This window comes from Aquila chrysaetos, chromosome 18 (genome assembly GCF_900496995.4).
Source record: "Aquila chrysaetos chrysaetos chromosome 18, bAquChr1.4, whole genome shotgun sequence".
Taxonomy (NCBI): domain Eukaryota; kingdom Metazoa; phylum Chordata; class Aves; order Accipitriformes; family Accipitridae; genus Aquila; species Aquila chrysaetos.
Window position 1 is genome coordinate 12,881,235 of NC_044021.1, and position 16,734 is coordinate 12,897,968.

The 16,734-nt window shown below is 36.1% G+C and overlaps 1 protein-coding gene across 1 annotated transcript in view; it reads left to right on the forward strand.

Moving 5' to 3' along the window:
* Window positions 1–16,734, forward strand: part of RELCH (RAB11 binding and LisH domain, coiled-coil and HEAT repeat containing) — an 86,607-nt gene that overhangs the window by 41,039 nt on the left and 28,834 nt on the right. The window contains 6 exon segments of the mRNA XM_041118301.1: window positions 3,352–3,464; window positions 8,128–8,218; window positions 13,019–13,090; window positions 13,830–13,970; window positions 14,662–14,826; window positions 15,721–15,868. Coding sequence (XP_040974235.1) covers window positions 3,352–3,464; window positions 8,128–8,218; window positions 13,019–13,090; window positions 13,830–13,970; window positions 14,662–14,826; window positions 15,721–15,868 — 730 coding nt within the window.

Consider the following 16,734-nt stretch of genomic DNA (forward strand, 5'->3'; position numbering starts at 1 on the left):
GGAAGGATCCCAAATTAAATAGAGGGAAGGTGGTTGGTTTATTTAAAATTTATGTTCTTGCTTTATGACTGTCAGCACAAGTGGTATTCCTTCCCAAGGAAGGCAGAGTGTTTCAAATAGCACTGGAAGTCCTCTCCTTGATTATTAATAATTATATACAGTCTCCATAACAATGTTATGATCCCTCCTCTTGAATTTAAACAGCTAAATGCTAATATTATTGTGTCCTATTGGAAAATTACCACTTTCTACAGCACTTCTCTGCTTTTTTTGAGAATGAAAAATCTGAGATTTATTAAACAAGTCTACATCTAAGGCGTGGCCCTTAGCAACAGAAAGGAATGAGCTCAAACTTGCCTGTAGGTTGTTTTTTGTTCCTAATGATCCTGAATATCCCGAGAAGAATCTGTCCCCTTTTAAGTCTTTGGGAGACTTCACCTGACCTGGTTTGTCCATCTATGAGAGCAGTTTTGTTGTTCTTGTCACACAGAAAGTCCCTTTCGCCTCCAGTTTTACCCTCCTGTCCATTAAGTCTATAGGGAGCACATAAAACACTGTTCAAGACTTCTCACTGTTTCTCCACTCCCCTTAATAGAAGGAACTGTAGAAGCACTGATGCAGCGATGCAGAGAACACTCTCTTCTCCCATAGTATGCATGAAAGAATGTGACCAATGGACAAGAACAAACAGCTAATTCCGTCAGCTATAATAACCAGCTTTCTGCAAGGTAAAGAACCAGCCTTGTGTCTGCCCCATGTCAATGGTGTTAGGTTATTCATTAGCCTTTCACACACAAGGTAGTAGTATCTAGGTGAATACTTGGAGGTGTTTTCCTTTCATACAGAGTCAGCTGGAAAAATCAACTTTTTTAGCTTCCTTAAATTTGAAAAGAAGCTTTAAAAGAAAAAAAAAAGCTCATGGGACTGTTTGAAATCTAGCAGTAGTTCTGAGTGAGCAGTTGAGATTTTTGAGTAGGTACTCAAACATACTAGGAAAGTGAAGTGTGATGGTTTCAACAGATGAAACAAAAACCCCGGATCATAAAAAAAATATACATGTCCCATTTCGTGGGGTATATTCTTTTTTTAAAAAAAAATCTTTATATGGAGTACTTAAGAATAATTGCAAGAACAGTTGGATAAAGTGAACTCAGGGTAGATTTCAGAAAGGTAGATCTCAGTAAAGTAACACAGGTTTATTTTGATTTAAAGGTTTTTCCATGACCTATATTCTTTATGGTGAAGTTAGTAATTATGTTGTGTATCTACAAATTGTAGTCTGATTTCCTCTTTAAAAGATCTTAGCTTGATGTGTAAGTAGTGGTATTTAGAGTGGCAAGGTGGGGTATTTTTATAATATTTTTTCAAATCTTTTTGAGTTAAAACAGTGTTTGCAGAAGAGAAAATGCTTCTGTGAAGTACAAAAAAAAAAGTTAAATAGATTAAGCCTCTGCATTCTCAGAACTTTAAATGCACAAAACCTGAATGTTAGGTATACAAAAGATAAAATCTAACATGCAAATTCTAGAGGGAAAGGAGCTTTCAGCTGACGAAAGTTATGTAGCTCTTAGTGCGATGTAATTTGTAAAGTTTCTTCAACACTGGTTTTCAATTCACGTTATTTTGTGTTGTGCTACACTTATTTAAAAACAAACCCCAAAACTGGCTTAGTTTAAAATATTGAGAAATAGAAATGTCCAAATTGTTCAAATTTATTTCTCATTTCTCCTTCTGTACTTTGAGATTTTTTTAAGCAGTGAGTAGGATATTTCCACATCAATTCCTCTGTCTCATCATAAATTCCCTAATCTGTGCCATAATTGGGTTAAATATTGCCAAAAATATCTTCCAGAATGTTAAAATACATTTTAGGATGTGTCTCAGTCATCTTCAAGGGGGGGAAAATAGCACGCTGCGTAGAATTTTTGTAAAATGAAAACAAAAGCTTATCAGGAGTTGACTAGCTTAGGCAGTGCTCTAAAATAGCATATTGTTCTATGTTTAAAATAAACATAGTAATTGCTGTTCAGGAAAATACAAGTTGAGCAGCGAGGGTGTCTTTTAGTACAAGTTGAGCAGCGAGGGTGTCTTTAATGTTGTTTCCACATATCCAGCTTGTTTAATAGGCTTACTCTCAAGAACATCATGAACAGGTCACTTTGAATGTCTGCAGGAAGAAATTGGTACCTCCCTGCAAAGTTTTTACAAATAACTATAGATTTTTCCGGGCTGCATATAATCTTTCCTAGTTACTTCAGAAGTGTTTCCCACTGTCATCTCCTTATTTGTCATGGCTTATTAATTCACAAAAAGCTTGTCTGCTGAAAGTGGTTCAAAAGTATGCGGCAGGTGGGAGGGGAAGTCTCCGGATTACTTGCCCATGTTTTCTCTGCAGACACCTAGGTTTGTCTTGTTCTTTTCCCCCGACCTCCCGGTGTGATCTTTGTTCCTAAGATATTAAATCACGTAGAAATTGTGTGTCTTCCAAATTCGATTGGAGTAAAGGCTCACATCAACAAGGTCAAGGAAAGGGACTTCCAGTCCATGAAACATTTAGAAACTTTAGAATGTTTATTTCTTCTGGGAATGAATACCATGAGCTTTGAAGGCATATTTAGAAAGGAGGAGGTCTTCACTATTTTGAACAGCCTTATATTTTCTTTCCATTAGAGTTTTACACAGTATTTTCTTGATACTTTGTTCCTTAAGGGAATTGAATTCCTCTAAAAAGAAAATTCAGCTTCAGATATTGCCTCTTTATTGAAAAAAAAAAAAAAAAAAAAAACAAACAAAAAAAACCAACAAGCATTTAAAAAAATCATGTAGTTCTCAGTCAACACAAAATAGAGGATATCTGTCTGCAGTCACCTTTACCAATATATGTTTCTCAGTGCTTATTCAAACTTGTGCACAAAACTGCGTGCATGCTTAATTGGAAATTTTAATCTTTAACTCCATGGCATCAGAAATAGCTTTTTCTGTAGGAGCTTTGTTCCACAGATGTCTGTGGAGCCTGCTTCAGTTCAGCAGGTAGTGAAGATAATTTAAACCATGATTGTCCTCTAATTCTGGTTACAGGTGACCTGCATATGTTAATTGTAGCCTTTGCAGAGCTTTTTATTTTATGTGCTGGTTTTCCCCTGATCTTTCCTAGCAGGAAAATAATTCTAACCTTTGTAGACCTTCACTTTTTTCAGGTCACTTAATAAGAGATCAAGACTCTAAAAAATCTTCTCTAACTGTTTTGATGTTATGTGGCTAGATTTTTCTTCTTAGTTATTTTGCCATTAATGAATATATGCCCAAAGCATTTTTACTTTGTTTGGTTTTCCCCTACCTGCAACTTTTTAGGAATTGATCCCACTCATACTGTGTACAGCCTGCCTCCATCCTGAACCCAAAGAGAGAGATCAGCTTCTACACATACTGTTCAATTTGATCAAACGACCAGATGATGAGCAAAGGTGTGTTTGCGTTTGTGTGTTGCGGGACAAGAAGGAACTTTTTTCTTTGTCAAAGAAGCAGAACTAATAGAAACTGGATATTATTGGGTGATTTTAACCAAGTTTCACTTAAGCTGATGTTTTGCTGGTATAGTGTTGACAAATTTATGTGGACTTCAGGACTTTCCATTTCCATGACCCGTACTTTCTAGTTACTGAAATGTAAGAATGTGCTTGGTAAGCTGTAGTGTAACATTTCAGTTCCTTTTCTTCTTAAAGATGAACTGAAATGCTTTGTTAAAATGAGCTTTAAGATAATAATTCGTAGCAATGATTGATACAGAAATCAAACCAGCTTTTTTTAAACCTCTGTCTTAGTGTATCTTAGTGATCTTTATGTAAGTTAACTACCATGTTTAGCTGGGGAAAACAGCATGAGAAAATAGTACTCTTCCTATTTGCGGTTCAGTACGATGGTAGCAATAAAAAATTCAGAAGACTGAAGCAGTGAGTTAGTTCTGACAAGTGTTAAGAGCTTTGTTTTATTTTGGTTAAGACTTTGAAACAAAGTATACTTTTTGTTTTATAAATTTAGTTCTTCCTTAGTACTCAGGAAATCTGACTTTGTTTCTACTGATCTTGGTAAGAATATCCTTAAGGTTGAAAGACAGTACCCTAGCTGGTATGTTTCCATCTCTAACTGTGAAAAGATTTTTCATTATCTTTATTAGAGGTGTTTTGTAAAGCATCTGTATCTATCATTGCTCTAGTCTGTCTTCAGACAAAATAGGCATTATGAAATAGATGGAAAGCATTCCTTTTGAAGATCCTCTGAAACTTAAGTGTTCTGGTGTCTTTCTAAATTGTTCCCATGGTAAAATTTAGAGATGAGGTACAATTGAAAGAGATGGCTTTGGAGACAAAAAAATGCATAAATAAATAAATAAAAGCAACTTGTAGCACAGTGGCATCATGCAGATTGAAATTACAAAAAGATGCAGTCCTTGCTCTACTTCAGATTTATTAGAAATCTGCTTCTGAAACATCTACCACTGTCTAAAATATTTTGAATGTCCCATGCAGATTGAGAAGCTAAATTATTTTGTGGTTGAGAGGGGAAGGAAATTACATCTTGCTTGTAATCTCTTGTACTTAATTTGTCACAGGATTGGTGGCCTATCATGTAGATTTTTCATATGCCTGTTTAGCTGCAGTTAGGTGTGTCTCTTCAGCAGCTGAGAAAGAAGAAAATCCAAGCTTCTTTTTCCTTGAAGTTGTTCATTCTTTGTTGTGAGGTAGAGATTTATACCTAAAATAACTCATTTTCATCAGAAATTTGGGAAGAATATTCTGCCTTAATCTCCAGGACAAAACATGTACATACACAATATACATTTACACATGTAAAAATCATAATCTGTTTTAAAGGTGCAATAACACCTGACTGAAGAATAAGTAAAATTCCATCAAATAAAAGAGATTCTGAATACAAATTAGTTAGAAAACATATTCAGAATTTATTATTAGAATTTCAGTCAGTTTTTTATACTTAAATATTTGTATGGAAGTGTATTATGCATGCTTGGTTTTTATCTAAAGAAGTTTAAATAATATTTTAGCAGTCTTATGCAATACGAAGTAACCAAAGACATTCAGGTTTAGTCACCAGAACAATGGTATTAATTATGTCCTACGTTAATTGTTTACCTTCTGCTATACTGTACATGCCTACAGTATACATTAAAGTAGCAGTTGATAACAAGTTGACTTTTTTAATTTGTTAAATGCAAGAGACTGAAATGTGACATTACATTTCTAATAATGAACCCATTAAAATAAGTATTTTACTTTAATATTTGACCTTGTAAAGTATGTTAACAATTAGGCAGAAAGCCTGTATTCCTGCACATGTGAGAGTCTTTTTGGTGCATGCAGATATAGCATATTGCCATAGTCTTGTATACTAATGTTATATTTAATAAGGACACTTTTATCAGCAAGACTTTGCCCATTAATTTACTATTCAACTTTTCAAAATATCTATCAAATTCTTTTCTGCAAAGGAATAAATATGTGTTAGCTTTACTTAAACTTCTTCTTGGACAATTATCTTGGTTTTGGAAGCTAAGGAGCTGTGAAGAAGTCAGATTAACATTGGGGTCTTTTAGGACAAGGTTACAACATAGTTCAAAATGTGAACTCTTTAAGATTTCCAAGTAATGTACCCAGAAGCAGCACTCTTAATGAAAAGAAGCTAAAATACATTAAACTTAGTGTATGTAATATGACTTTCCATCAGTCATATGATACCATCTCTTACAGAACACACATAACTTGCTGACATATTAAGGAAAACTCTAGTAAGTTTTTGATATAACCTTTAGGTGTGACAAAAGAACCTTGAACTGTGTAATACAAGATTGAATTGCTTACCAGTGCATGCAGTCACTTTCTAAAACCTCTAGAAAGAGTTTAGCAGTGTTAAATTATGTCTGTTCTACTCTAACTTCTGCCTTGTTCCTCTAGTTTGATTCTTGATTTCACTTTGTTTTCTGTACTGATGAAGCAAACTAGTGCTCTGCTGAATCATACTGATTTGCTTTATGTTCCTGCCTAAGTGATCATAAGTGCATAACCTGGAGAGAGCTCTTTGAGGAAAGCTTTCCTAGCATCTTGTTAACAGAAGAGATCATTACGACAATAAGTAGAAAGTTTTTCCCATATCCAGCCTAGACTGCAATTTTTGCAACAGCTTAGTGTTAACATTTTTTGTTTCAATGACCTGATGTTGAGATCCTTACAACCTTTCCTTCCCCCAAAATACCTAATGACTGTTGTCATATACTTTTAAGATGGTTACAGTAAAATATTAAAACATTATTATTTAATATTTTTGCAATATCTTAAAGTTTCCTACTTGATAGGCAAGGTAAAAGGAAATCTGAGTTAATTTTGAGATTTCATGGAACTTTTTTGAGAAGGTTTGATATTTTTTTTTTTAAAAAATGACATTTTGGTTTTCCCCATTTCTCATGCAGAAGATTTCAAGTGATTACTGTATTCTGCTATTTGATTCTTTTAATATCTTATAAAAGTATATCCTGTTGCCCAGTTCTGTGATTAGGTGCAGTGTGTAGAACCAAAGACAGGCATTCAAATAACTATTTTGTTTCTTGTAGAACTCGGAATTACCACAGGCTTTTGTCTCCATCTTGCTATCACCTATCAGCTGTTGATTTTTTGAGTCTTATGTAATCATTGGATTTTTGTTTTCCCCAACCTTTACCTTGATCAAAAGTCTAGTTCTCTGTATGTGGTAGAGAGGAAAAAACAAACACACACCACAACACAAAACCAAAGAGCTTGCTCAGATTGTTGGCCTAAAGAATGCTGGGGTAAAAAAATCTTTTTAATAGACTATTTATCCTTGAAAAGATTCTCAAAGTGAATGAGTCTTTTTTTGATGGAGTATATTGTATAACTGGTTAAGAAATAACCAGCAGGATCTCTGCCTTTCAACCTTAAGGGTATATTATTAGCTGCAGTAAATATTTCGGAGTTTAGACATGACACTAAAACGGTAACAAATTAATTCTGACTTACTTTCCACAAAGTAATAATGAACAAATTCTCAGTAGTGTCCTAATCTTACTGTGGAGGTGATAAAAAGAGTGTCTCATGTCCATGCAGTATTGTTTGAAACTGGTTACTTAAGTGTTGATTTAGGCACTAAAAGTAAATAGAACTGGTGATTTGCATGTGAAGTTGGTATCATTTCAATCCTATTAACAGGAGAAATAGTTAGAAGTAAAATATCTTGGCAAGATAAACACTCATTAAATAGAAGTTTATCCAAATGATAGTTAAGTACAATTTTATTGAAATTTTAAATATATATCTGTGCCTATGAAATTGATGGAACAAGAGGGATTTCTTGCAAACTTTGAGGAAAGTTAAAAAATGCAAGAATATAAATACAAGTGACTCAGGTGATTGTAAATACTACTGACTGATTAATTGCTTCCCTTTTATAAAGGACTTTAGAAGATTTCTGACACAGTAAAATCCAGTATTTTGGGAGAGATGACAGTAGCTTGCATGTTAGAATGTTGCAAAACCATGTCATGAAACAATTAAGTCACTTGTTTTGAACAAAATTCATTAAATCTCACAAATGCTTCTAAATAAAAGCAATATGTGTACTTGACTAAAATACTGATATTATGATAGTAAAAAGTAATTTAGATCCTTCTACTGCATGATGAGTCATAATATTCAGTACTAAGAATTAAATGAGAGATTTAGTCAGGGATTCCCAGTCTCAGACATTAGGAAGTCACAGATTCCCAAATCAGAGCTCCTCAGGCTCTAGTTCATGGAGTTTGGGATCTGCAAGTTTCTGGAAAAGGCATATTAAATAGAAAACAAGATAGAATCATAGAATTGTTTGGTTTGGAAGGGATCTTTAAAGGTCATCTAGTCCAATCCTCCCTGCAATGAGCAGCGACAATAGTGGCTTTCAATTTAATATTTAGCCTTTAAGTCAGTGTGTATGGTGTGAAATTTTGACTGTAGACAGTTGCCTGTTGCCTGACAGCATCTGCTTTTCCTGTAAAGAATATATTCTATATATTATAGAACTTCACTTTATAAACAGATTAAATCTTTAAATTTATGTTTTCAGACAGATGATACTAACTGGGTGTGTGGCATTTGCCCGACACGTTGGACCAACACGTGTAGAAGCTGAGCTTTTACCACAGTGTTGGGAACAGGTAACTAACTATTTTGTGCTTTACACTGGAAAATTAGTTAAGAATTCATAAATGTTGAACTTTATTTGCTCGAGGGGAGGTTGTTTTGGTTTTGGTTTTTGCTGAATGGCAGTTCAAAGTATTTTTCAGAAAGCTACTTGAATGTTCTTTGTGCTTATTATATATTTTTTATATATAACATTAAAAAGAACTCAGAAGCAGAAGATTTGTCAAAGACTATCTGGAGATTCTAGTTACCTGCATATGTCTGTTGTTTTGAAATGTAGATATGCACATGCTCATCATCAGCGTTGCCTAACCTATTGCCAGATAGGTGCCTTTGTAACTTGTACTGTAATTTCCAGGCTGTTGGAAATCCATTTTCATTCAAACATTTCATTCACTGATTTTTATATTGTATTAAGTCCCTGGAGCAGTGTCCACACTTCAGCTAGTTTAAATTCTTAAACAGAAAATTAAAGATCAAAGTAGTCAGAAATAAGTCCCCTGTAGGTGGGCATGATTTTACACCTGTAAGATCAGCCTGAAGTTTACATGTCACTTCTAGAATCACAGTGGCCTTTTCCACAGATATTCTAAATTAATAGAAATAACTGAACAAGCAAACTGAAATGCTCTTACTGTTTCATCTGAGGCATAGAAACAGAACAACATGAGTTCATGTGAAAATGCATGGTATTTTCCTACCATAATGAAGAAAAGGGAGTTTATTCACTGTCTTTTAGGCAATGATGACTAAGCCATGACAGAGTGATAATGCTTGCTTTGATGGCACAGTCTTTCTGGTCTGATAATTGTCTACTGTTTCTTGCATAACGCAGCCATCTGTGTTTCACAGTAAAGTCCAAGCTTTAATAGTCGTAATGCTTTCTGACAGTAGAAGTATGTATTATATGCAGCATTTGTGCTTGTATGTATGACTGATGTATCTATTTTTTAAATGAAGGACTCATGGTAATAGTAGTTGAACACAAAATAAAGCACATTTTGTTTTCTTAGTCCTCATGAAATTTAAACAGTGTTTTAAAAAAAAAAAAAACAGTTTCACCTCAGTAAGAGCACATCTTCATCATACCAGTTTCTTGCTAATTGCTGATGTAAAAGAGAAACAAGTCCAACTGTAACAGTACAGCATGTCAGGCTGCCAAGCCATATGTCATCATGCATTTATTTAATGCAGTTTGCCAGACTTTGTTTGCAGTACTGAAACCAGGTCATTATTTTCTCTGGCAAAATACCAGCTGAATCTCACTGTCACAAGACTGAGTTTGTAGAAGGAACTCAAAAATAGACATAATTTTCTACCTTTTCTCAGTAGATGCTTTAATCATGAAAGCATTCATGCAGTTGGTATCCAACCAAAACCTATTTACAGATGCAAAGGACTGGGCCCTCAGAAGATTCAGCTTTTTCATCCACACATTCTGGAGCTCAGCATTATCAGGCTAGCCTTTGCGTTCTTTCTACCTGCTCTTTGCAAGTAGAAATTGGTGGCTGGCTCATGTGAGTTTAGATCAAGGCTCTGTGAATGCTAAAAGTTCCCTCAGAACTAGTGACCCGTTAATTAGCTTCCAGAATTGTACTACTGCTTATTTATTAAAGATGAAAGGAAAAGAAATGGTAATAAACATTTTACAGTTTAAGTTTCCAAGGGCTGATAATCTTCCCTGAACACAAACTTTGTGGAAATTTGTGTCTTTTTTCCTCCAGTGTGTCAGTATGTCTTTACAGTATTAGGGTTGATATTTATATTGCCTTGCCAGTACATGTAAACCAGTTGAAACTAGTCTTTGCTGTTTCCCTCAGGTAGGCAAAGCTCCAGAAGGCAAAGTGTATCTCTGTTACCAGTAGGGAATTTGCATGTGGAAGGATGGCACATAAGTCAAAGATACTATAGGTATTAAAGCAGCCTGTTGTGTGCCCATAATGTTTCTCATCTGTGAAACATCCATACTTCTAAAAAATATTACAGGTGCCCTACTGATGAATGAATGCAAAATAATGATAGACACACTCAAAGAACGTTCTCCCATGCTTGAGACTTCAGTTTAGTCTGAGGCTCATGATTTGTTCATTTGAGTCTCTTTCAAATGATCTTTGCCACACTTCATTCTTGAGAGTTCTTCGTCATTTCAGATCAGAATAGTGAGAAAGTTGAAGACATTAATATTACATCAGTGGTTGGGTACCATTGTTCAGTATGCTGTGGAAATAAAGTCGAGGTATCCAAAGTTGATTTATTACTATGTCTTCATCTGTAGTTTCTCTTAAGCCAGTAGAATTGAGAGAATCACAGAATGGCTGAGGTTGGAAAGGACCTTTGAACATCTTGTAGTCCAAGCCCCCCGCTTAAAACAGAGTCAACGAGAGCAGGTTGCTCAAGACCAAGTCCAGTCTGGTTTTGAATATTTCTGAGGATGGAGGGTCTGTAACGTCTCTGGGCAACATGTTCCAAGGTTTGGCCACCCTTACAGTAAAACAGAATTCCCTGTATTTCATTTCCTCTTGTCCTCTCCTTGGGCACCTCTGTGTTCTTTACCCCTACAGATAGGTACAGATATTTATACGTACGGATAAGATCCTTCCTGAGCTCTCTTTTCAAGACCAAACAATCCCAGCTCTCTCAGCCTCCCCCCATATATCAGGTACTCCTCTCTTAATCATCTTCATGTCTCTCCACTGGACTTGCTCCCATATGTCTTTGTAGCTGGGAAACCCAGAACTGTACACAGTACTCCAGATGTGGTCTCACCAGTGCTGAATAAAGAGGGATAATCACTTTCCTTACCTGCTGGTGATGCTTATCCTAGTGCTGCCCAGGATACCACCAGTCTTCCTTGCTGCAAGGAGTGCATTGCTGGCTCTGCTTGGTTATCTGTCAGGCCCTCCAGGTCCTTCTCTGCTAAGCTGCTTTCCAGCCAGTTGGCCCACAGTCTGTACTGGTGCATGGGAATTATTTCTGCTCAGGTTCAGGACTTTGTACTTCCTTGTCTTGAACTTCATAAGGGTCCTGTCTGCCCGTTTCTCCAGCCTGTTGAGGTGCCTCTGAATGGCAGTACACCCATCTGGGTATATCAACCACTCCTTCCAGTTTTGTGTCATCTGCATACCTGTTGAGATGCATTCTGTCTTGCCATCCAGGTCATTAATGAAGATGTTATGCATCTTTGTTGTTGGCCCCAGAGTCAACCCTTGGGGTGCACCACTGGGGACTGGCCCCCAGCTGCAACTCTTTGAGCCTGTGATTAGTTCAGCCAGTTTTCCATCCACCTCACTGTCCTTACCTAACCCAGACTTCATCAGTTTGTGAATGAGGATGTCATGGGAAACAGTATCAAGAGTCTTGCTGAAGTTAAGATAAACAATATTCACTGCTCTCCCCTTGTTCACTCAGCCAGTCATCTCAGAAAGCTGTCAGGTTGGTCATGCATGGTTTTTCCTATATAAATACATGCTGACTATTCCCAACCACCTTCTTGTCCCTCATATGTTTGGAAATGCTTTCCAGGGTTAATTGCTCCAACACTTTCCCTGGAACTGATGTGAGGCAGACTGGTCTGTGTTTCACTGGATCTTCTGTCTTGCCCTTCCTGAAGATACCAGTGACATTTGCTTTCTTCCAGTACTCGGGAACCTCCCCCATTGCCGCAACATTTTGTGATTGATAAGAGTGGTCTTGCAAAGTCACCAGCCAGCTCCCTCGGCACTTACGGGTGCATCCCCATGAAGGCCTGCAGACCAGTGTATGTCCAATTTGTTTAAATGTTTCCTAACCTGATAATTCTCTACCAAAAGTAAGTCTTCCTTGCTCCAGACTTTCGCATGGGTTTTAGGGACTGTGGACTACTGAAGGCAAGTCTTCCCAGTAAAGACTGAGACAAAGGCGGCAGTGAGTACCTTGGTCTTTTCTGTGGTAAGATGGTTGTCTTCCCAAGGCTGTACACTGCAGAGCAAGAGAGAGATAGTCACACCACATGTATATCCTACTTTATCTGACAGGATCAAACTATTCACATTTCCCTTTCACCATTTTACCCTAAATTATTTTATTCACAAAGTATATTGAAACATACCACATGTTTCATTTTACAACCATTACAGGCCATTAAAGCTGACTCCACCAGGATGCTTGGTTCCGAAGTGTCAATATTAAATTTGTAAAGCAGAAGTTTCGAATGGCCTTTGAGTGGAAAGGGGAGGTAGCGCAGGATCAAGAGGTTCTTGGGAATAGGAGCAGTTTTCAGTCCCATTTTAGAGGTGTGTCATGTTTATGCTGGACTTGAGAGCAGAACTTCAATAGCATGCAAGTACTTTTTGACTTAGTACATATGTGTTCTGAGCCCAATCGCTCAGCAAGACCTAGGCAGCTGTGCTATGCTACACTGCTTGGCTCAGAGCACTAGGGGGCACTTGTGCAGTTCTTAGAGGAACGGTGCTCCTCAAGGGCTACACAAGGCAAAGTATTTCATGACATGCCAGCTCAGAAGTTGTTCTTCAGAGTACAGTAGCCCGCGTGCCACTTTCCACCATTCTTTTTGCTGCATATACATACATGCTGCTCCGATTTTTCTCTTATTATAAGCTCTATTTTATAGGACAACTAGAGAAGGTTGTATCTGCCTTGCCTTTATGCCTCAGTGCAAGAATTTGAGACTGCTTAGTACCCATATACAACTTCTATGGGCACAGTCAATGTTTATCTAAGAGGTGCAGACGTATTCCTCCGTTGCAGTTCATTCTAACCACATTTTGAATATTGGTTACTGCAAAGCAAATAGCTTTTCTGTTTCTTTTTACCAGATTAACCACAAATACCCAGAGAGACGGCTACTGGTAGCAGAATCCTGTGGAGCTTTAGCACCTTACCTTCCAGTAGGTATTAATACTGAAACATCCTCCCAAGTGTGTATGTTTTGCCTGGACAGTTAAATTGTCTTGTACTTTGTATCACATATGTGAGATTCAATAAATCACGTTAAGGAGGAGATAGCTTTTTATAAAGGAATACAGGTCAATCTATCTATAAAATGTATTTAAAAAACAGTATGTTCTGAAAAAAATCATCTTTGTTTCAGTAAAGATGATGCAAAGATAGTTAGGACCAATTAAGCAAATGATCTCTGAAAAAGTAATTGGCACCCAATAATAGAGTTCTTCATGCAGTGTGGAATGTTACATGAAGAGTGCTGCCAGTCAGAAGAAGCAGCAAAATTAAATCAGTGGTGAACTAGAATTTGAAGCTTCAGAGAAGGAGGAAAATAACCCAAGTTAAAAACCCACTTCTCCAACTTAGCAATGCAGTGATTAAAGATTCTAAGTCTAGGCCTATAGTAGTTTTTTGCTGTTAGTTATTTTTGGTTCCATATGAATTAAAGGACCTGAGTTCTGTGCTTGGTAGGACAAAAGGCTCTCTAATGAGGCTGCTGACATTTTATATTCATTCATCTTCTGTTGTGGAAACTGAATGTGTAATATTCATAAAGGGATCTATGGTTGGAGGAAGGCATTTTGTTTGTGAGCACTAACAGAAGAGCAAATTATTTATAAAAATTGATACAAACCCACATTTCTTTTATTGGATTTAACAAGTATGTTTCTTGTTTACAAACAGAAAGAAATTCGTAGTTCGTTAGTGCTTTCCATGCTACAGCAAATGCTAATGGAAGATAAGGCAGATCTGGTACGAGAAGCTGTGATCAAAAGCCTTGGCATCATTATGGGATATATTGATGATCCAGACAAATATCAACAGGTATAATTTGGTTTGGGTTCTGTATGTATAAAATGTCTTCTATAGTTATCTCGTGAATAGGGGGATGCATAATTTCATGTATTTTTATTAAATCTTTCCAGATACTTTTAAAAATTTTGGTGGTTTATATGAATGTTAATGTTAATTTTATTGTTTCACCAAGATCAAAAAGAAAACATATACTTAACAAGTGTCATTAGAACATCAGGGATAAGCCATATACAGAAGTTTCTCTAATAATTCATAATCTGCCTTCAAGAACATACCACTTCATTGCCTACTTGATACTGTTAGTCAATTTGATATCATCACTTGCTAACAGAGATTTGTCTACTGCAACAAAGCCTACTTGTAGTTCGACTTAATACTGCCTAATAATGTTTCAGATAAGTGAAAATGAAGAACTTCTGTCTTTGAGTTATTGAAGGCAGAGTGGAAAAAAGTGTTTGTATTGATTCTGATAACTTGACTTTATAGAAATACTAGCAGGATCATTGAACCACCTACTGTTTACCTTTGTAGATGTGGTTGGGACTGTCTGTTCAAAGGCCTCCGTGTACTACCTTGTTTTATTTTTATTAGTGTAAAGTTTTAAAAATAGATCATAATCTTTTTCTAGTCTGTATGTTTTGTGCGGTAAACTTTAGCACAAATTTTAGGAGAATAATTACATTCTTTGTCTTTTTGCCAGGGCTTTGAACTGCTGCTTTCAGCATTAGGAGACCCTTCAGAACGTGTAGTTAGTGCAACACATCAGGTATTTTTACCTGCTTATGCTGCCTGGACAACAGAACTGGGAAATTTACAGTTCCATCTTATACCTACACTGCTTAATAAAATTGAAAAATTGCTCAGGGTATGTGTTCAGCTGTTTCTACATTGGAGAATTTTTTTTGTATTTCTATTACATATGCAGGCTTTTTTAAAAAATAGAAAAATGTAAATCATTGCTACTTAATGGTCTGTGGGGGAAAATTTTTCTGGAGGTTCTTGTTGTAACTCCATAACTTTTACTTGTCCTTTGAAAGAAGGAAAAAAAACCCCAAAAACCAAAACCCCAAAAAAAACATATTCTTCTTTAACAATGTTTTGCTTTATAGCCAAATAATCAAAGTGCAGTTCAGAAAACGCTTGCGTGGAGCTGTGACCAGATGATGTCTGTTATTCTGAGTTCATTTGCCCTGTGTTTAAATAGTTTTTAAGTGTCACATAGTGTAGTTTCTAATAAAGTGCAATATTTATTAAACAAAAAAACAAGTAGAATTGGTTTAGTTAGGTCATTTGCAATTATAAGCCAGTTTGTCTGCACACTTGATTTGGTAGATATCTGGAAAGTTCTGGAAAATAGGGTATCTCGTAACAATCTAACACACTTAACCAAGATGCTTGTTTTCAGAGTACAGGCAACTAATTTATTCAGTTTTTAGATGCATTGGTCTCTGAGACCAAGGATTCACATTTCCAAAATGTGCTGAAAAATGTTCTTTCAGAATATCAGTTATGTTCATCGACATGAATTACTAAATGCCAAAGGCTATATTGCTTGAATCTTTTGAGTAGAAGTGACTTAAGGGTGACAAGGGGATTTGGATGGTGACACAAAGCTTGTAGTTAGCATAAATTACGATATAATTAGTGTCTCTGTGTAGAAGCTCATCACAGATGTGTTGATCTCTTGCCAGGGAATACATGCCTAAGCAACAGGTCACCCAAACTGAAAGCTTTTAAGTAAATGTCCTGTTTGTTTCAGGAAGGAGAACATGGCTTGGATGAACATAAGCTCCACATGTATCTGTCTGCTCTGCAGTCATTGATTCCTTCACTGTTTGCACTGGTGCTACAGAATGCACCTTTCACAAGCAAGGCTAAACTTCAGGGAGAAATACCACAAATAGAAGGTAAATGATTAATTTCCAATATGTGGAATTTTTATAAACTTAAGTATAATTCAGTGACAAATCTCAAATCGCTATTAACTGCAAAGGAAGAATTTCAGGAAATAGTCCATAGTCTTCATTCACTTGGGATTTGTGTGTATTTAAGGTTACTACATAAACATAACTTGCAGAATCTATGTGTAAACTTCAGATTTTTATAGCACACTGTCTGTACAATAATGATTTAAGTTTATATACCCAAGCCTTTTTTCTAATCCACCTGTTCTTTATTTTGTATTTTCATATATAGCAAGTACAGAGAAAGAAATTCAGGGAACCTCTGTCGTGTTGTGAATTTTCTTTCTTTAATGTTGCTGAGTTGACAGAATTATTTTTTTTTAAAGGCAGATTCCACCATAGGAAGATTTGTCTTGACTTGTCACGACTTTTTTCTTTGTTCTGTTTTTCCCTTTTTGGGAAAACATCTTTCTACTTCCTTTTCTCCTCCTGCTCCTACTTCATTCCTATGAAAGAAATCAGTGTGACATGAACCTTTATCAGATATTTAACTAATTGTGAATATCAGCTTATTGATGCAGAAGAAATATGTAAGTCGTGAATATTTATGAAATGATTGTCAGTAGAATAAAGGAGAGCTAAATGGTATCCTTTTGGATTTTTTTTTTTCCTGTATTTACTTAGCAGTGTTACAGGCAAAATGGCTTATTTGCGCCCAGAGACATAGCTTTATTTAATCCAATGAGAGTCTTGCAATGAAATACTTTGTTGTCCTAATACACAACATAAATTGTGAAAATTGCCTTCTGATTTGCCACTTAAATGTTTTTTCATATTGGTGTCCCTTAGCAAATCCTTAAGTAATGCGT